At 50.1% G+C, this 20,008-nt stretch overlaps 1 protein-coding gene across 1 annotated transcript in view; it reads right to left on the bottom strand.

The window, feature by feature from the left end:
* Positions 1-17: 17 nt before the first annotated feature.
* FANCI (FA complementation group I) overlaps positions 18-20,008 on the bottom strand; it is a 38,302-nt gene continuing 18,311 nt past the window's right edge. Inside the window, exons 17-38 of the mRNA XM_054577585.1 lie at positions 19,817-19,931; positions 18,214-18,336; positions 18,011-18,079; positions 16,404-16,505; positions 15,300-15,482; positions 15,101-15,222; positions 14,402-14,566; positions 13,562-13,741; positions 12,005-12,171; positions 11,589-11,665; positions 10,579-10,695; positions 8,495-8,546; positions 7,639-7,766; positions 7,471-7,539; positions 7,196-7,286; positions 6,742-6,929; positions 5,729-5,782; positions 5,586-5,645; positions 2,535-2,600; positions 1,228-1,323; positions 860-970; positions 18-98 (exon numbers count right to left, since the gene is read on the bottom strand). Of these exons, the coding sequence (XP_054433560.1) occupies positions 18-98; positions 860-970; positions 1,228-1,323; positions 2,535-2,600; positions 5,586-5,645; positions 5,729-5,782; positions 6,742-6,929; positions 7,196-7,286; positions 7,471-7,539; positions 7,639-7,766; positions 8,495-8,546; positions 10,579-10,695; positions 11,589-11,665; positions 12,005-12,171; positions 13,562-13,741; positions 14,402-14,566; positions 15,101-15,222; positions 15,300-15,482; positions 16,404-16,505; positions 18,011-18,079; positions 18,214-18,336; positions 19,817-19,931 (2,416 nt within the window). The remainder of the gene's footprint in view (positions 99-859; positions 971-1,227; positions 1,324-2,534; positions 2,601-5,585; positions 5,646-5,728; positions 5,783-6,741; positions 6,930-7,195; positions 7,287-7,470; positions 7,540-7,638; positions 7,767-8,494; positions 8,547-10,578; positions 10,696-11,588; positions 11,666-12,004; positions 12,172-13,561; positions 13,742-14,401; positions 14,567-15,100; positions 15,223-15,299; positions 15,483-16,403; positions 16,506-18,010; positions 18,080-18,213; positions 18,337-19,816; positions 19,932-20,008) is intronic.

The following is a 20,008-nucleotide window of genomic DNA, read 5'->3' as shown; positions in this document are numbered from 1 at the left end:
AAGCCCCAAAGTTCACATTAACTCAGGCATTTCATTTCTTTCTTCCTCTTCTTCTTGGCTGGCTCTTTGCTCTGCCCCCCGTGCTCTGGCGCAGCGTCCTAGAAGGGGAGGAGCCGCGCTTTAGTGTGATCAACCTGCTCAGAGGCACTGGAAATAAACGAAATCCCTTTATCTTCTCACGGAAGCCTGTGTGCTCATTTTTCCCTCCCCATCCCCCCTCACTGAGGAAGAGGGGGGCCTCCTAGTAGAGTTAAGGGTGTGGGCGCCTTTCCTTTGGACTTCCGCGGACCTGGGGAGATTCACGGGACAAGGTGACAGAAAAGGAGCATCAAAACATTGGGGTACAGGATGCTCACCTCCAGTGGCCAGGAGGTGAAGGGAGCGGGTGGGGCCAGATGACTCTGGGCTGGAGTGTGACAGTCTGAACAGCGGATGTGCAGCGTTTTTGAGGAGCCAGAGACCAGGATGTTTTATGTAATAAGCCTCCAACATGGGGCTCTGCCTCAGAGACGCGGCAGACCCAGGGCCTGCCGTGTGACCGGCGGCGCTGAGGGAGCGACCGACGCAGGGGACAGGGAGGAGGGGAAGCAAGCTGGGCCCTGAGCCGGATGCTGGGGCTCGTCAGTCCTCCTGCCGCAGTTCACCCACACTTAGACCTTGATTCTGGACCAGTGTACCCCAGCCAGATGCTAGTTTGGGCACCTCAGTGTGGCTGGACATTTATAAACCTTAACTGGTTTTTGGTTTTGTCAGCCTGACCCTTTTAGCTCATTCTCTGCCTGCCTGCTCCCAGACCAGCTGCCGTCAACCTGCTGGGAAGGGCGCTGGGCCTGCAGCGCCGTCAGAAGTAGACACTGACCTCCTCGTCGTCATCCTCCTCTTCCTCCTCCCGGAGAAGCATGTCCAGTATGTTCCCTTTGATCTTGAAGTCCCGAGAGGTGCTGAGCTTCATGTGCTGCATCAGGTTCACCTGGGGGAGGACATAAGTGTGGGCACGGACTCCTGCCACTGCAGGCCCTGCCGCCCAGCCTCACGTTTTTGCTGCCCCTCCAACACCCCCTGAACCTGTTTCTCCATCGGTCCCCCACATGACGCTTGGACTCAGGCCATCAGATCAGAAACAGGAAAGGACTGCAGTCCTTTCCTACTGCAGTCTGGCTGCTTCCGTGTGCCGGGTCCCCTCCCACCTGGGGTACACGAAGCGGTAGAAAATCACAGTATGTTTACCTTGGACTTCTTGGAAAGGAAGATGAGAAACTTCTCATACTGTTCAATGGCAAAGATGAGGTTGGGGATTGGCTTGGTTTCCCGAAGAGCTCTGGCCTATGGGGCAAAGGAGAGAAGCCCCCCGAGTTGTCCTCTAGAGCTGTCAGAACTGCTCCCGGCTCTGTGGAAAGCTGGGCTGTCTTCCAATCCGTGCAGTTTCCCTTAGGCACCAGCAATCTAAATTTCTGGCATGTCAATCTCATCAAAATATTTAAACACCACTGAAGGCTGCACCAAATCCTTCCATTTATAATTCCTAAGTCTGTGTTGTTACCCAGAGGCTGGCTGAGGGAAAGGCATTTTGTAGAAATCTGGTTGCCTCTCTGAGTTGATAATCTTCAAACAAGGAGCCCTGCACTGGCTTCTTTCTAGCCTGCACGTGAATTTTCACTATTGAGATTACATTATCTCCCTCCAGTTTGAATTATACCTTGTAGATTCTTCCAGCCATTTCTTACGCTTACAGATACGCTTCTATGTATTTAAAAAACTCACAAACAAGGACACTTCTTGTCTTTTTTCTTTAAAAAAACACTACCTGGAGACAATTCTGTATCTGAGCATTTAGATTTGTATTTTTCCAGTCTGCATAGTATTCTACAGTTGTCTACGTGAGAGCATCCTGAAAGTGGGCTGATCGCACAGGCGTGTGTCTGGATTCCTGAGACTCAGCACTTGCTGCTGGCTGGCCCCTGGGGAGCTGTGCTCCCGAGTTCCACTTTTGAGTTCCAGAGAGCCCGCTTCTCTACACTCAGCAGCTCTTCCACATACCTGAGGGAGCACTTTCTGCACCCACTAACTTCTCGTCTAAGAGAATCCTTCCCCAATGGGTATCCCAATCTATGTCCATTTTTAAACGAAGAGCTCAAGGTTTTCTGGTGCTCCCTGAATGAAGCATTATGTTTCTTGGCTCAGAGGAAATGAGATGTCCCATCTGAACCTAAAATCCATTAGCTGAGAAGCAGTCACACACACTTGTCCAGCTTCACACACGCATTTGTGTAGCAGCTCCGTTGAGATATAATCCACATACCGTACAATTTACCCCTCTGCATTGTACAATTCTGTGTTTTTAGCATGGATATTTTAGAACATTTTCATGCCTGCAGAGAAAACCTGCACCCCTCTTAGCAAGCCCCTCCCCAGTCTCTGCAGTCGACCCCCGGTCTGGGCAGCCACCAGTCCGCGCAGTTTCTGTGACTGGCTTCTTTCCGCAGCAGGCCCCTCGCCACTCTGTCCTGTGGTGAGCGCGGGCAGTGGCAGCTTACCATGGCCGTGGTGACGGCAGCTTTTTTCTTCCCTCCCATACACTTGGGGCTCCTGCTCTTCTTGTTCTGAAAAAACAGAAACAAATTTTCTTATTTGCGAAGACACTGGCAGCCTGGCAATTACGGCCGGGTGCGGGGACCCTTGGGGGACCAAGTCTGGGGAAGGACCATCCCACAGCGGGTGCTGGAAGGCGGGAGACATCCACGATGCTTACAATCCTCTCATGTCGTCTGCTGCTGTGAGCGTCACAGTCCTACTCTCGGAGCTAGCGCAGAGCTGAGGACAGGCCCAGCCGTCACTGTGCCAGGCTGGCCCAGTGGTGGTGCGGGGCAAAGGCTGGTCGGAATGGGGATTTAGGGTGGGGGCAGGAACCAGTACTTGGGCAGCTGGCTGAGAGGGTTCCTTAAAGGAGAGGAGGCTGGCCAGGCGGTCCCCGGGGCCTGCAGGCTTCCTGCTCAGAAGCCATCGCCAGATGTGTCTTATGAGCCCTGTGGCTGGTTATGTACTTGAGATGGTTAAAGGTCACAGAACACCTCCTGTGTGGCGGACAATCCGAGAATAAAGAGCTCCTGGAGAGAGTAAGAACTGACCAAGGAAACCAGAAGTACAGGACGTGGATGAGGCGTAAGAGTCCAAAGAGCACGGAGGAAGCCACCCAAGCGACAGGCACACAAACACAGGACCCTCCACCTCCAGGGGAGGTGCAGGCTGCCCAGGACCAGGACACACCCTGCACTGTGGGGCAGGTGCCAGTGGGAAAGACGGACAGAAGTCACAGCACTGTGGTCACGTGAGTGGCGTGAGGGGTGGCAGGAGGGTAGGCGGGTCTCTGAAGGAGATGCAAGTGCAACCCTGACTTCTAAGCACGTGCCGGGACTTCACCCCATTAAGTACTTCCCACAAAGTCAGGGGAAGATGTTTGCTTGTGGATCAGCTTGCCTGTCAGTAAGGCTTTAAGTCACATCGAGGTGGGAGAGGGGAGCATGTGCAGAGAATACATAAACCAGTTTTGCTGTAACATAGAAAAAGAACAGCAGTCTAGGAGGGGCCTGCCGATTTGCAGAAGAAAACGCTTGAACAAAAGCCCCAAGCCCTCCCTGTCCGTGTCAGTGAGGACAGCGTATGACTCCAGAGCAGGGGCTGGCAGACTATAGCCAGGGGCCGAGTCCCACCCACTGCTTATTTTAGAAAATAAAGTTTCACTGGAAAACAGCCACGCTCTTTCATGTGAATACTGTTCATGACTGCTCTTATGCAATGAGCACAGACCTGGGCAGTGGTGACAGGGAGCATGTGACCTGTGAAACTTCAAACATTTACTATCTGGCCCTTTGCAGAAAAAGTCTGCCGGCCCCTGTTACAGAGGCAACCCACCTGGGCCCGCGCCGCAGCCCCCGCTCAGCTGGCTCTGTTCTCGGCGCGCGCCGCCCGTCTTCCCTCAGGACTCACACGGGGGCGACCCCTGGTCACACAGGGTGGCGAGGACGACAAGGCGATGTGCGCCAAGCATGCGGGCGGGCCAGGCAGACGTCAGCTGGTCTAACAGACCGGCAGTGGCCTTCCCGCAGCGTTTCCCAAGCTCTACTCTGTGAAACGCTCTAGTCTGCCAAACAACGCTTATCGTGAGAAAAGTTCTTGAACAGGCTTAAAACGACTACTGATCATTTTTATTATTGTCACACCTGTCAGAAACTTTAATGTGCTTAGCGAAATGAGAACAAGCACTTCCCACGGAAGCCTTTCCTCGGGAGGACCGTCTCGGTCTACACGGCACGCGTGGCGAGATGCAACCCTTTGCAGGCATTGTTAGAGCTGGAGACGGGGAACTCAAAAACTAAGTTTAAATGTGAAAATTTATGAGCATGCAAAAGCATACCTGCCAGTATTTGGGTGGGATAAAAGGAGGGACCGGAAGGAACAGCTTGATGAGAAAAGGCTTTAGACAAAATGGATGATACGTTCTTGACCCAGATCACAAAACTGATACAAAAGCAAGGGGAGAGAGATGTCACCTCTCAGCAGACTACAGAGAACGCCTTTAGCTAAGCCAGGTGATGGGCCACTTACGTCACTGGCTCTCAAGGGAGGGGAGGAGGCAGCCTCACACGTGTGGTGAGAGAGGCAGGTGAGTGCCAGAGGGTGCTGAGCCCGCCCGCCAGGCGGAGGCGGAGAGCAGGTGGGGCGGCCCTGTCAGGTCACGGCCCAGCGCTCCGACGCCTGTTCTGGAATGGTGGCTGGGCCTGACCCATTAGCAGACGTTCTCTGATTCTTCCTCAGAAATAGCCCTGCACCACTATAACTGCAGCGAGTAAGTGGCCTGGGGAGACAGACCACCTGGTCCTCTTTCAGAGCTGATTCTGTACCTTAAGGACATCTGGCAATTTCTAGAAATGTTTTGGTTACCACAGCTGGGGGCTCCTACTGGTAGAGAGGCTGTTAAATATCCTGAAGTGCACAGGACAGGCCCCACAACACAAAGTGACCTGGCCCAAACTGTTTTCTCATGCAGAGGCTGAAAAACCCTGCTCTGGGCCAACAGTAAAGGGGACTCAGGGGAGCCAAGAATCTGCTGGTATTTGACACCAGATGACATTCGAAATTCCTCCAAATCCCGAAAGAGCCCATCACGCATCTGACTCAAGGGGCCGCGGCAGCCGAGCTCCCACAGCACCGCCGCCCTCACGCCGCCCGCCCCGGCTGCGGCCCTTCTCCAGGCGCTGGCCGCTACCCGCTCTTGTTCCCCAGCACGCCTGCCCACGTGGGTCAGGGACCCCAGAAACACACCCAGTCGCTGAGTGTGCCCATCCTTCCCTGCTCTAAATGCAGGCACATCACCAAATCAGACTGACCTTTTTTTTTATGTGTGTGACTACAGACTCCTTGCTGCCAAGATGTGAAGCCTGGGCTTAGTCTCAAATGGGCACCTTTGGCTTGCGGCGAGGAGGAAGCTGTACCCACACCCAGCTCAGGGGGCCCAGTAGTGCCCTGGGAGCGTGAGAAGTCCCCTCGTACTTGAAGGTCTACTTTGGTGCTAACTCTGAATCACTCACCTGTACGTAAGAGATGAAAGAGTAGCACAGAGGGGTCAGGTGCGAGCCCGACAGCTTCACCTGCAGTGAAGGAGAAAGAGACTGATGCATCTACAGGAACGGCGTTTCCTCCCCCTTTCCTAAGAAAGGCACACTCTACTCACCAGCTTTTCCATAATTTTTGGAATTCCTCTGGAGCTCCGACACACCTGGAGATGCTAACAGAAGGTTCCTGGATTTAGTGTTGTGTCCTATATACATGTCCCACGAGACTACAGCTAATGGGGTGTGACTCATCACTCTGACTGGGGGACGACAGTCACAGAGAATCCTGGACCCAACGCTTCCTCTTCTCTCCTCAAAGCTCCTAAGCTTCGCTGATAACAGGCAAGGAATGAAGGGTTTCTGTTTTGGATTTGTTCAGCTCACTGCTTTAAAAAGCTTCCATCTAGAAAACATGACTTGCTGTTTTTCCTTTAAAAAATGCCAATAAAGGGGAGGAGGGCTCTGTATTTCCACTGCAGAAGCTGAGCCACCGCACACATAGTGGGGCCAAAGCTGCAGGTCCTCAGAGACAGCTGCGCTGCACTTGCGGGCACTGTGCAGCGGACTACAATCTTTCTTGCATTGTCTAAGCCTCAGTATTTAATACGGATCAATGCCCTCTGCAAGTCTGTCTGCGGAGGACCAAAATACCCAAGTGCAAAAAAAACAGCTTTTTGTTAAAGGATACTAAGAACCATTAACTCAAACTCAACCCAGAGTATGCATCGTATTTTTTAAAAATAAACTTCCTCCCTACCCTAGTACCTGACCTGTAAAGCATGTAACACCTACTTGTTAAAAGCAAGAAAAAAAGAATGCCTCTTCAGTGCCCAGACTGGCCAAAATACTGCAACTGTTTTGTGCAATAGGATATCAGGTTGACTTCTATAGCTACAGGTTAGATTAAGTCCTAGGAGATGCTGGAAGAGGCGCTCCTACTTAAACAGGCACCACATCCGCATAGGCCAAGGAAAATAGGGCCTTTAAAAGCAGGTTTGAAACTAAGCCACGAACAGTTGTTTCCTGGCCTGTGGAGACAGACGCCTGCCCCCTACTAACCAAACCAGGACCTGGCCCAGCCTCCCGACTGGCTGGGGACCCGTGGAGGGTCTGCCCCCTCCCAGGCACTCACATATCGGACGAGGGCCGTGAGAGTGGTGTACATCTTGCAGAGGGCCTTCAGCAAGGTGTCCACGCAGCTGCCCGAAGGCAGGGCTGTCTGCACCAGCTCGTGGAAGGAGGTCAGCAGGGTCCCCAGCTGCATGATGATGGCTTTCTCCATGGGGTGGTTTGGAAGGGCTGCCTGAGAAGAGGCTTCTTCTGAAGGGAAATGAAATTGCCATATTCAAACCCAACCGGCCTTATTTTCTAAAGTGAAGGAGATTTAGAAATCAACCCAACACTGTGAACTAGGGAGCCTGCAGGGAATGAGCCCAAGACCCGCCACACAGAACAATCGACGGCTGCGGTGATAGCCGCAGTCACAGCCGCAGCACCGTATGCTCCCTCCTCCAGCAGAGCATGGGCACGGGCCAGTCGGGGTCCTGGGTGCCTTTCTCTCAGCACGATTCCTGAACCCCACTTACCTGACAATCCTTGGCTCGCATGTCCCTTAAGCTTGGTGATTAGCCAGTCTACTTCTTCTAGAACCTTCTCAGCCTGACTCAGAACCAGCAACTGTGGAAAAAAAACAATGCCTGCCATGACTCACTGCTCCCAGCTGCTGGCACAACACAATGACCATGGCCACATGTGGTGGGGTGCAGGCCTCAGGACAGGAGCCACTGTAACCAACTCTGCCATGAAATAAAATGGAAAGAACGTCAAGGCTGTTTCCCACAGCCCCGGGACGGAGACTCACACAGACTGTAGGGGCTGCTGTCCTCAAATTCACCATTGCGAAGTGGTTTGTTTTCTCCACCTCCATATCCTGAGGGGGGAGAGAGAAACGAGCCGTGAGGGGGGCAGCCTGCTCCCGAACCCTACCCTCAGCCCGGCCGCTGCACTCACTGAAGGCTGGCCACAGTACCTCGTCTATGTCTCCAAGGTGCCCGTGGATATCCTGGGACAAGTCACGCAGCAGGGCGACTGGGCTCTTGCATGAAATATGGAGGCTGAAGAGCAGATTCATCAAGCCCTTACAAAACAAGGCATCCTCTAGAATAGGAAGGAAAGAAAACGAGGTGAGTCACAGTGCAGCCCGCACTTCAGGGCGGCGGTGCCTGACAGAACACGCAGTGTGTCCTGCCCAAGGCGCGGCGCCCCGGCGCGGCCCACTCCCACCCGGCGGCCCATTCACAAACGTGCCCTTGCCTCCATGGGCCCAGGGGAGGAAGACGTTCCCCATTACTCCTCAGCCCTGACCGACCGCTGTGGTACCAGCACCCGGAAACCCACTGCCTGACCGCCCCACCAAGGAAGCTGCTGTCCTGACCCCTAACCTCACATCTAGTTTTGTCTGATTTTGAACATTATCTACATGGAATCCCGTCGGGCTCCTCCTGGACAAACTGCGTCTGTGAGGGCCCTCCAGCTGCGTGCCGGGAAGGCACACTCACTGCCATCGCTGCACCCCGTGTACACGTCACAGTCCCCTTATGCACTCTTCTGCTGACGACTATTTGGGTTTATTAAAACACTGCTGCAGCGAGAATTGCTGGGCCACAAGGACGCATTTCAGTTTGGTGGTTAGTGCCATACAGCGTCCCAGAGTGGATGTGCCAGCTCACAGCCCCACTGGCAGGGAGTGAGCGGTCCAGCTGCTCCGTGCCCCTCCTGACACGCGCCAGTAGCGTTGTGTGGCTGTCTCATTTTGACTATGCTGCTGAATGAGTGAGTGCTCTTTGGTGATGATGACTTTAAATAAAGCCTAAAAGGAAACTCACCCCGGCTGTTTTCCTTGCAAATCTTAGATGTCCAGGATAACATCTGCAGAAACTAGAGACCAGATATTAACAAAACATGCCAAGAGACGGACCTAGAAGAGCTCTAGACCCTTCCAATTCTAACCATCCGCCAAAACACAAGTCTGGGTCTAACACAGCATCTACTAAGAGGAGCATGAAAGTCAGTCCAAAATTAGGAGCATCGCAGATCCCTTCCCTGCACTACAGCACATCGCGCAATTCTCAGACCCTGTGCCCTCAGGAGAGGCCCAATGTCCCAGGTGGGCTCTGGGTTCTTACTCCCGAGCTTCTCTCTCCGCTACAACCACGTCTGGGGCTGCAGTTCCTTTGTTCCTTCCCGCACCCCCCCAGTCTTGAGGCATCTTTAAGTAAGATATTAGGTTTGTAGAGAGGTGTAGGAGAGTAAGATCCTGGCCATAAAGATAGGAGAATTGGCTCTTAGGAGCCAAGAGGCTACAGTAGGTTAGGAGGGAGTAGGGGAAAAAAAGAAAGAGAAAAGAGGCAAAAACTCAGACAGTTCTCTCAGGTGGAAGAGGAGCCTGTGTGGCCAGACGCACAGAGCGTTCTGCTCCAGCAACTCCTTCAACAGGCCTTCAGCCACACAGGCCCCGAAACACTGTGATCCCTCAGTGCCAGGCAACCGGCAAGAATTCATTTTTGATCTCTTGGGGGACAAGTCAATTCACAGCCTAATTCTGAAAGCGCTCTGTGAACTGATATTAAAAAGTGTACAGATTCAGTGTGAAATGTCACCAGAAAGAGGTAGAGCACTCTTCTGTGTGAAGAGGGGTGGGGACGGGGAAAAGAATCCACATTCACATTTGCTTCTGCAGGACGAAAGAAACTCTGGAAGGACATGTGAACTTAAAGCTATTTACTTATTTGGGGGAGGAGCTGAACAGGTGGGTGACAGGAAGGGGATTGGAGGGAGGCCACTTACTGTGAGTCATTTTATAATCTCTGGTTTTTAAATCCTAGGACTTTATGACCTGTTCAAAATTAAATTTAAAAAAAAAAACAAACCCAAGAGACTCCTTGAAATTACTGGGGCTGGGGAGAGACGAATTTTAAAATCATTTTTCCTGTATACATTAGCCTTTCCAAATTCATTTATTTCCGCCCTCAAAGGCCCCCTGCCTGCTTCTCTGTCACTGCACTCCTTTCCTAGTCCTCTGTGCTTTGCAGCGAAAGTGGTGGGAGGACAGAATGAAGCTGAGAGCAGAGCGGGGGGTGAGCTGTCTGCCTCCAGAAGGAAGCGTGGAGCTGGCGAGAGGCCTCCCTGGGGCCGCCTGAACGCAGAGGAAGGACAATCAGGGCCGCTCTCCAGCGCTCACACACCGACACCTCGGGCACCTGCCCTCCCGGGGCAGGGGCCCACCCAGGAGGCCGCATCGCAGGGCTCCAGCGTGTCTCCTTCACAGACTAGGAAGTGAGGTGGGAGAAGCACAGGCCCCGGGTACTCAAGGGTGTTCTCTGTCGCCCCATTGGGAGATCGTTCCCGGGAGCAGCAGACCCACAGAGCGTGGCCCTCCTCGTCTCCCGGGTGTGGGCGCTCACGTGGGCACATGACTGTGCGTCTTTGTGCGCACCCTGCACCCACACACGCACAGCTTATCTCAGGAGAGCCACTGTGCTTTGGGATTGTCACCACAATCTCTGACTTATTCATCCTGTTGAATTTCTCCCAAATCAGCACCAGCTACCCTTGCTGAGAAAGGCAACTGCTGAACGTCAGCTACCACCTTAACATATTTTCAACCTAAAAAAGGCAAACGCCAAGACTGAATGAAAACACAGATTAAGAAGGCTGAAGTGCCAAAGCGAAGGCTTTGTCCTGTAGTGCTTACTGTTGACCCGACAGCAGCTGAACAAAAGCAGCGTTCTTGCCCTGCTGGCTGCGTGTGATTACGTCACGGCAGAAACAGTCTGCAGGAGAAGGTGCATCTCCTAGATCTCACAGTAACTCAGGAGCACAGTTAAATGTGAAATTTAAAATGAGCTAGACTTCAGGATATTCAGACACATTCTTTTCAGACGCAGTGTCCCTCGCCCTCGAGGCGCACCTGGGGGGAGGTGGGCTCCAGCAGCCTGGACAGGCTGCAGAGGATGCCCACGAGGAGGAGGGCCTCTCTGCTGCTGAAGTCTTCCTCCGGGCTGTTGAGCAGATTCAGCAAGGACCTCTGGGAAAGGAAAGCATGCACGTTCACGCTGGCAGATGTGTTCGCACCGGGGAGAAAAAACATCCAGCCAGGGATTCCTCAGGCTGGGATAAAAAGGATTCAAAACTACCAAAATTCCAAGAGGAAAAAAATCTGAAAACAAGCCTGACAGCTAGTTTCCTACCCTGTTTTTGAGCATCAATGTGCTTTCTTAAAAACTACGGACCCCCCGACCCCGTACATCAGGAATGACTGTGCACCCAATTCTGGGCGGGTCACAGCTCCCCAAAGTCCATCCCTTGACCTCAGGCGTACAAGTCTCTCCACCCCAGCGTTCCCTTCACGTCTTCCCTGTTTGCCTCTTCTCCATTCCTCTCTCACCACCTGAAATACTCCACACTTCGTCAATCTCTTCCCCACTACATTGTAAGTGGCAAAAGGTAGGGACTTTGTCTCTTATTCCATGGTATAATTCCCAGCACCCGGAATAGTTCATGGGACGCAGCAGGCACTTCAAAATGATCCTGGTATTATGACAATTAATCTAACGGTTAGCAACTAATAGGCCTCACTGTCTAGTCTTTATGCGAATCTGAGAACCCCAAATTATACCAGGGACACAAAGCAAAGGCACAAACTGTCCCTTTACTGGCCCCTGGCTCTGTGCCAACTCCAACAGTGGCTCCTGCAGGCAGAGCCTGCAGCAGGAAGGGCCGGCAGGACACCACCAGCCCAGCATCCCTTTAAGCGCGGAGCCTTCCATGCTAAGAGCTACCTCCTCTTGCCTGGATGATGACCCAGAAAAAATTCCTGTCCTACTTGTTCACTGTCAGCTGTTCTCACCCGCGAGCCCCGCGGGCAGTGCCCTCACTGGGACCCTCAGGCCAGGCCAGCAGCTGCCGCAGGCCGCTCACCTGAAACTGCCGGATCTGGAATGCTGCCCTCTGGGTGACGCTGGCGTCCGCCTCCTCTCCCTCATTATCCGGGACATCTAGGGAAGGAAAAGAGCTCATCTTCTTTGAAACAGGATTACGCTTTTTTAGCGTTTTAATAGCTAAAATTTTAAAAAGCCAAAAGTCCAGAGACAGATTTAAATATATTCCTAAGAGAAATCCTGCAATTTCTTCATTTTCACCATGTTCCATTTCCCAGTCACTCTCTGTGGTTAAGTGGCACCCAGTAAATGCCAATTCTGAATCCACTAAGTGGCACCTCCCAGCACCAGCAGGACTGTCCTCAGCTGACCTCTGAGAGGTTAATAAATAGAATGAAGAGGTCTGGTTAAGAAAGAGAAACCGAGCCGCAGCCAAGCGAGGAATCCGAGGCCCACCGAGCGCACGCAGGAAGAGGGGCACCCGGGGCTGGAAGAACTGCTGCACGGCGCCGAGGATCCTCTGCACGCCCTCCAGGCACAGCAGCGAGAGGCTCTTCCCTTTCTCCTTCCGCCCGGCCTCTTCCACGCACGTCGGAATGGAAGTGTACCTCCAGACCAGGACCCTGGGCGGGGAAAGGGCTTTCGTTTTTAATCGGCCTCCCCCAGGCGCAACTCACGGACAGTAAAATGCACACCCTACAGACCGACGTGCAGCTCCATGGATTTTAACAAACTTCTAAAGTGTGTAATCATCCCCACACCCAAGATACTTCCATCACCCTGAAAGTTCCCTTACGCTCCTCTGTGGTCAACTCTCTCTCAGTTTTCCAAGCGACCACTGATCTCCTCCATTCCTGTCCCTATGGTTTTACCATTGACAAAGTATCACATGAAATGGTACTTAGTGTGTAGCCTTTCGACCCTGGCTTTGTTAATTAGTGTATGCTTCTGAGATTCACCTGTCCTGCTATGTGTCAGCCGCTTGTCCCATGCCACTCAGCTGCTTGTCCTCTCACCACTTTATCCCCCCATCTGTTGGTGGACAATTTAGGTTGTTCCCAAATTTTGCTATTACAGGTAAAGCGGCTACCAACAACCCCCGATGTGGACATATGCTCTCATTTCTTTTGGATAAATACCAAAGAGCGGGACATGTAGGTCACGTGGTAGGTGTGTGCTTACCTTTTTAGGATACTGCCAAACTCTTTTTCAAAGTGGCTGTACCATTCCACAGTCCCATCACCAGTGTGTAAAAGCTCAAATTCCCCCACATCCAGGACAGCACTTGGGTCTGGTGAGTCTTTTTACTTTTAGGCATTCTAATAGACACTTTGTAACTTCATCATTGTGATTTTAATCTCTAGTGATGCATCAGTGAATTATATCCTCCTTTTCTGTCCTTATGTAACTACCATCTATATATCTTCTTTAGTAAAGTATTCAATATTTTACCCATTTTTAATTTTTTTATTAACAAGCTTGAGAGTTCTTCATGTGCTCTGGTTACCATTTTCTTCACCAGACATGACTTGCAAATATTTGCTCCTAATCTGTGGCTTGTTTTAGAATTTTGATGTTACACCTAAGAAATCTTGACCTAAAATGAGATCAAAAAGATTTTTCTCTACATTTATGTCTCTCATCCATTTCAAGTTAATGTTCTATACATGACCTGAGGGATGGATAAAGGTTTGGGGTCTTTTTTGCATATGGATGCCCACTTGTCTCAAAACCATATGTAGAAAAGACCTTCCTTTCTCCATTAAATCACCTCGGCACCCTTGCCAAATCAAATAACCATATTTGTGTTACTTCTGAACTGCCTATTCTGCTCCATTGATTCTGCTGACACCACACTACCTTAAGTCCAGCAGCTTTATGAGTAAGACCTGAAACCAGGGAGTGCCAGTCCTCTCTGTTCTTTGATTTCAAACTTGTCTCAGGCACTCTCCTTGCTCCTCCCTGCAGGGCCCGCAGCTGGCGGGCAGGCCTCAGAGGGTGAACGTGCCTTACCGAGTCATGTCGCAGAGGTTCTGAAAGATCCTGTCTGCATTTTGGCCGTCAGGGCCACTCACGCGCCCCGTCTCCTTGAGCTGCTGCGCCTTCCGCAGAGCCACACTGACCGCATAGCGCATGAACTCGGTGTTGGACCTCAACACAGACAGGCTCTCTTCATGGCTTTGGGTACTGTCCCTAGAGAGGGAGAGAGATGTTCCCCTACTGCTCCTGGGATATGGAGTTAGGCTTTCTAGGGACTGTTCAGAGCAGCAGCATCTAGCAGCTCTCCATGCTGGATCCCTGGCCAGAGTCAGTGCCGTGCCTGCCTAAATTAAGTTCCCAGACCCCACTTCCCCGTGTGTAGGGGGCAACTTTTACCCCACAACGCCAAACAACTCTCAGATACCAGCACGGTGTCCAAGGAGTCACCTCGGCTCTGACACCCCCTGCCTGGAGAGAGCGTCAGGCCCCACAGGTTCCCGGGTCAGTCCTGATGCCCCCCACTCCCACTCCCACCCCCCACTTCAGACACCAGTTGTAAGCCCAGGTAATACCTCGGTTATGTCCGAGGGGCTTTGAAAGGCTGTCCAGCCACAGATGGGAAGTTCCCCCAACTCTAAAGGCTAATTGTGAGTCCAGGTTGTTATCTGTTCATCTGTCCAACCAACTGTAAATCAGAGGATCCCATCATCTCTTCCTTGGGTTCAATTAAGTTGCTAAAATGGGTCTCATAAAACTCAGAAACACATATATACATGAAGAATTATGAATACAAACCAGATAAGAATGCCAACATGGGTGTGCTAGTGTGTCTTCACTGTGCAGCTGTCTTTAAGCCCTCTGTCTGAGCCTTACCTAAAGAGAGCAGTGAGAAGATCCGACACAAACTTCAGGGACAAAAAACTATCGTTGGTTTTGTTGGCCGTTTTGGTTTTGCCTTTACCAGCTTTTTCATTAAGGATGTCAGAGAGTTTCTTGTAACACATAAATAAGCTCAGGACGTCCTCAAACTTGTTCTTACTGCGTAAAAGGAAAAAGAGACCACCAAGGACAAGCCTCAGAATGCTGCAGTTCACTGTCACACAGTCATGAGGAAATCAGAATGTTTCCGCATTTCAGACACACACCGTGAGTGAATGACCCTTCAGTAACATGAACTCCTGTCATGCCGCTCTGTCTGGGCTATTTTTTTCTCCCTTCCTTAGACCAGTCAATACAGAGCATGAAGTCCAATACCACCCCCAATCAAATGTCTCCATGACAATGAGGAGCTCTTGAGTTCAGGGTCTGGGGGAAGTTTGAATGAATGAAAGCCCAGTGGAGGCACAGCATTCACCAGCCTGTCTGGCGTAGGCTTTAGGGTTCTCTGGCAGAAAGAACAGTGTCTCTGGTCTCAGGCTAGATGTTGATTCAAGAGACAGTGTCATGGTCTATAATCTGTTCGATACCTAGCATGTTGTTAGAATTAAAAACAAACAAACAAACAAAAAACACCCCAATCTCATAAAATGGAGTACTGGGAAAACTATAATTAGAGTCATAGCAATACCTTACCTGAAATTACTGATGGAGAAATTATATTCTATTAGAACCTCACAAATTCCCATCACAAGAGAAGCACAGATGTTATTCTTGATGCCGATACCAGTGCTCTGAGAAAAATCTGCTGATTTATCCTAAAAGACACAAAATGAAAAGCTAACAAGCTATGTAAAACCTCCACTGTTCAACAGACCTGTGACTCAGCAATTACCAGTTCCAAGTCCTCCAGTTCGCTCTTAATCATTCTGGTAGTAATAGACTCCAACATATCTTCTAACTCTTGGTAGAATCCTTCCTCCTCCTCCTCCTCCTCCTCCTCCTCTTGCTGCTGCAGAGGTATCACTCTACTCTTGTACCAGGCCAAGCAGTGCTGAATACAGCACAGCAAATGGTCCTGCAGAAGAAAATGATAATTACACATCCATGAGTGCTCAGGGCTAACCTGTGAAGCTGACGTTAATAAACAACTCTCATTTATAAGTGAAGTTATTCATTAGCACCACAAAGTAAGTCAATACAAATGAACAAAACTGGGAAAAAAAAAATCAAACATACAGAGGCATGGTCTGGCCTCTCCCAAAGGAACTGGCTCCACAAGCAGCTGGCACCTCAGACAGCACCTTCTGATGCGCTATCTCTGATCCAGCACAGACACCATGGAGCCAGGTCTCTCTGGCTTCCGAGTTCCTGAGGCTGTTCTAAAGACGGGGCTTTGTGCTGAAGGAACCTCTGGGAGACACCATAGCATGTCCTGGCAGAGAAGGTCCAAGTATGTAAGGATATGGCAGCTCTGTGACCATGAGTTCAACTCATGGGGTGGTGAAGTTTCAATTTTGTCTCCTCTTCCCTGCCCTTCTGAGGCTAGAGAGCAGCAACAGGAAACCAGCCTGTCCTAGTTCCACTGAAGGGCCAACAGGGTGCCAGTTCTAGCTCAGCCTAAGTCATATACTCCCTCCAGAGAATGAAGCTGGCCCACTGGGTTCCTCCACTCCCGGGGACCCTATTCCCATCCGGGAGTCCATTTATTTAGCGCTATAACCAAAGAGCCGTAAGTGGGAGACCAACTGCTCCTGGGGGCGGGGGGCAAGCGGGATGCCTTTACAGGAAAATGCTGACATAGAACTATCTCACCAGCAGACCCGCGGTGAGGACGGGTCAGAAGAGGAAAGCCGGGAAGACGTAAGAGTAAAAATACACAGCAGCAGGAAGAGGATTTCGGAGAGAAAGTGTCTCTTTCTAAAGATCAACCCTATCAACAGGGTCGAGACGTAATTTAACAGTAAAAATAATGGTTACAGGAGGAATAAAGTCTCACCAGTGGTTCCTGCAGAGAAATCTGATCTCCTTGGGTCAAAATACAAGCTTCCAATTTCAGAGGAGGCAGCACATCAGGCCGTGGCTCATAGAACTGCTTCAGCTGGAGACGGCAAGGGAAACAGACACCGTGTGGCTCATGACTGCTTTTCATTCACCTCTTCATCTTGTCAGGGGGATGGCTCCTTAAATGTGTAACACATTCTAGGACATATTTCCAAATATCCAAAGAATGCAGCGAACTTTGTATCGCTTTGGCTCACCCACACGCTTGCCCTTGCTTTAAGCGTCATACTAATCAAGATCTTCTTTCCTGTCCCGCGTCCACTACCTTTCCCACAAAACTCTGTACACTCTCCCACCAACTCCTGAGCGTGCTAGGCTGCCCGCATTTTCACTACAGCCTGGTAATTAGCATAGAGGCTCTAGAGTCAGAAGGGCTGAGTCCAAAACCTCAGTACTGCCACTTATTAACGCTTTCAATAAAGCCATGCCTTGGTTCCTCACCTGTGACATGAGGGTATTAATATAAACGTGTAAGGCTGCTGAAGGGTTAAACATGTCAACACGTGTGAAGTGCTTCCAACACTACTCGGCAGACAATAGAGCTCAAGGAAAACATTTTTCCTTGACACTGTTGTTCTCCTTTTTGCTTTTGGAGTCTGCAGAATTTTACTGGTCTGCATACTACCTGGGACTGGGCAGCCCTGTTCCATGCCTTCAATCACACTTTTCTATTCTTGTTAGTGTGTGAGTACAGCCAGGCTGGTCATCCAGTTGAAAGATACAACATAGCTAACAGCTTACATATAACCTTAAAAACATTATTGAGTACAAGACCACATATTATACGAGTCTGTTTATATGAAACGTCCACAATAGGCGAATCCAGAGCGACAGAAAGTAGATTAGTGGTTGCTTAGGGCTGGAAAGGTGGAAAAAGGATCAGAAAATTAGGTGACAGCTAATTTCCAAGGTGATGAAATGTTCAAAATTTGATTGTGGTAAAGGCTGCACAACTATGAACAGACTAAAGACCAATGACTTGTATACTTTAGGTGGGTGAAGTGTATGTATGGTATGTGAATTATATTTCAATAATGCTATCTTAAAAATGCAAATAAATGCTTAACGATTAAGTGTTGAGAATAAAGGTCTTATTTACACCAGATACTCTCCAGCTGAATTCTTCCCACCCTGATGGCCTCTGAAATATTTCATAATTTAAAAAACATTTTTAACTGAAAAGGACAGAAAACCACCTATCAGAATCATGTGTGCGTCGCCTAGACTTAACACATGGCACTATTTTGTTGTATTTGCTGCATGTCTCTCTCTAACCCTTGTACAAACAGTTCTTCAAAATATCCTTCTGACTTGGGAGGTCGACTGAGAAGGGAGGGGGAGACTGCCGGACGAGGGCAGTGCGGCCAGCACGCAAGTGGCAGTGGAAATAAACCATCCGGAGGACATCACATGCTGCAGGCGTGAAGTTCACAGTGTGCCGCGCACCACCTGGGAGCGTCTTTATACTGCGAACAGCCTGGAAGATGCCAGTCACCTCTCAATGCCATGTTACTTGTGTTGTTTCCACACGACCCCTTTCACCTGTGACAGCAGAGTCTGCATGATGGAATTAGCCAGCTGAGAGTTTCTTCGAAGGACATCGTAGAACCCCTAAGGGGAATCAAGCAGAATGAATAAACAAGTGTTTGTACGACACCTCTATGATCAGGAGAAACACTCTTAAAACGAGCACGGGTAGCTGGGGGGCGGCTCCGTGCCTCCCGCGCTGCTGCCCTACCCCCTACCTCGTAGAGCAGGAGCCGGACGTCTGCCTGCTGGCCGAGGCACCTCCTCAGGCTATCCATGATCTCAAGGCAGAAGGCCTCGTTGGCAGCAGCACTGTAGCGGCTGTGGACGTCCACGTGGACCTGAAAGAAATGCAGGATCCACCTCACCCAGGCAGCTTCCGCAGAGTGGGCAGGGTGAGGCTCAGGGCTTAGTCAAAGTATAAGACTGGCTCTCCCCAAAGGCCAACCCAGAGGACATTATAATCACCACTGGGCTATGAGGAGCGCAGCCAGTCTATCCTGGTTTGGAAGGAGAGAACTTTCAAGCACTTTAGCAAAACGAACTCCTCCCCAGCCCTAAGGCTTTTCTCAGCAATGTCAGCTGCTTAGGGGAGGCACCCAGGTTATCTCCTGCCTCTGGAACCTGGACATTCATAATGCACTTGATTTTACTTAAAAGGCCGAAAAGCCTTCCTTAACTGCCTTCAGTAGCTAGAAGAATCTAGCTCTTTTTGCTTCCATAGAATCCTGAAAGGGTTGGAGGTAACCAGTGTTTAGCTTGGAAATGAACCTGAAGAGTACACCTCTGTTTCATTTACACAATAAACTCTGCAATTACGGACAAATTGCTAATCCTCACCCCAGGCATTTTAGCAGGGCAGTTAGCACTGACTGAGGTCAAACTTCAGTTCCACCCTTTACAGATCACAGCACCTTGGGCAAGTCGCTTCCTCTCGCTTGGCTTCAGTTTTCTTACCAAAAAAATGAGGACGATGAGAATACACTAATGATACCCAGTGTTCCTAATATTTAAGCTACGCCTTATGCTACAGACAAAAGTTTTATAGAGTTATACTAGAGCAATAAAGGATTCCTGGGGAAACTATTACATTAATGCCTGTTGTGTACAATCGTATAGCACATAATTTAAATTATAAAGACAATTTTATTGTTCCAAAGCCCACATTACCAAATTATTGTAAAAAGTTTTGTTTTCTCAAATTATGGCATTTAATAAATGTTCATGTGCAAAGTAAATAAACTACTAAAGATGGAGTATTATAATAAACATACTTAGCCTCTGAGAATTACTGTGAAGATTAAATAATGAACGTAAAGCACTTAGCATAGTGTCTAGCATGACAAACCACAAATGCAACAAACATACATAATTTAAAATTTACTAGTGGCCACATTTAAAAGGAAACTGATGAAAATAATTTTATGATTTTATTTAATCCAATATATCGAAAATATTATCTCAACATGTATTGAAAATGAAAATTAATGAGACATTTTACATCAATTTCACATTCTGTCTTTAAAATCCAGTGTGTGTTGTACACGCACAGCACTACTCGATTTGGACAGGCTGCAGTTCAACTGTCCAGTTCAAAAGCCGCCCTGAGCTGCTGGCCCCCAAGGCGGAGGGCTGTTCAGCCGGCCGCGGATCTGCCGTCAGTCAGTGTTAACTGACACCCTCGCCATCGCCGCGATCCTGGCTCTGCTTCACGACTGTGTGCACAACCAGAACGGGAGGAAAAGGAACCCGTGTGCAGGCCACCAGCTCCTGCGTTGATGCCACATGATGGACCCGGGGGGAGTGGCGGGGGGTGCTTACCTGGCTGAGGCCGACGGGCTGGCTGCACTGGGAGGATGACAAGCTGCCCAAAACTTTAAAGTTCTGCAGGAGCAGCAGGAACCCAGCCACTGCAGACTTTCGGGCATCGAGCTGCCTGGCTCAGGATCAGACAGGGGAGCAATGAAAAAACTATTAATTTCACAGCAATAGGCTCCAGGGTGAAAAAAATTC

The sequence above is a fragment of the Pteronotus mesoamericanus genome, unplaced genomic scaffold (assembly GCF_021234165.1).
Source record: "Pteronotus mesoamericanus isolate MK-2021 breed Mesoamerican mustached bat unplaced genomic scaffold, CSHL_Meso_final contig_438, whole genome shotgun sequence".
Taxonomy (NCBI): Eukaryota; Metazoa; Chordata; class Mammalia; order Chiroptera; family Mormoopidae; genus Pteronotus; species Pteronotus mesoamericanus.
The sequence above is the reverse complement of the archived record's forward strand: the minus strand, read 5'-3'. Positions and strand labels throughout refer to the sequence as shown.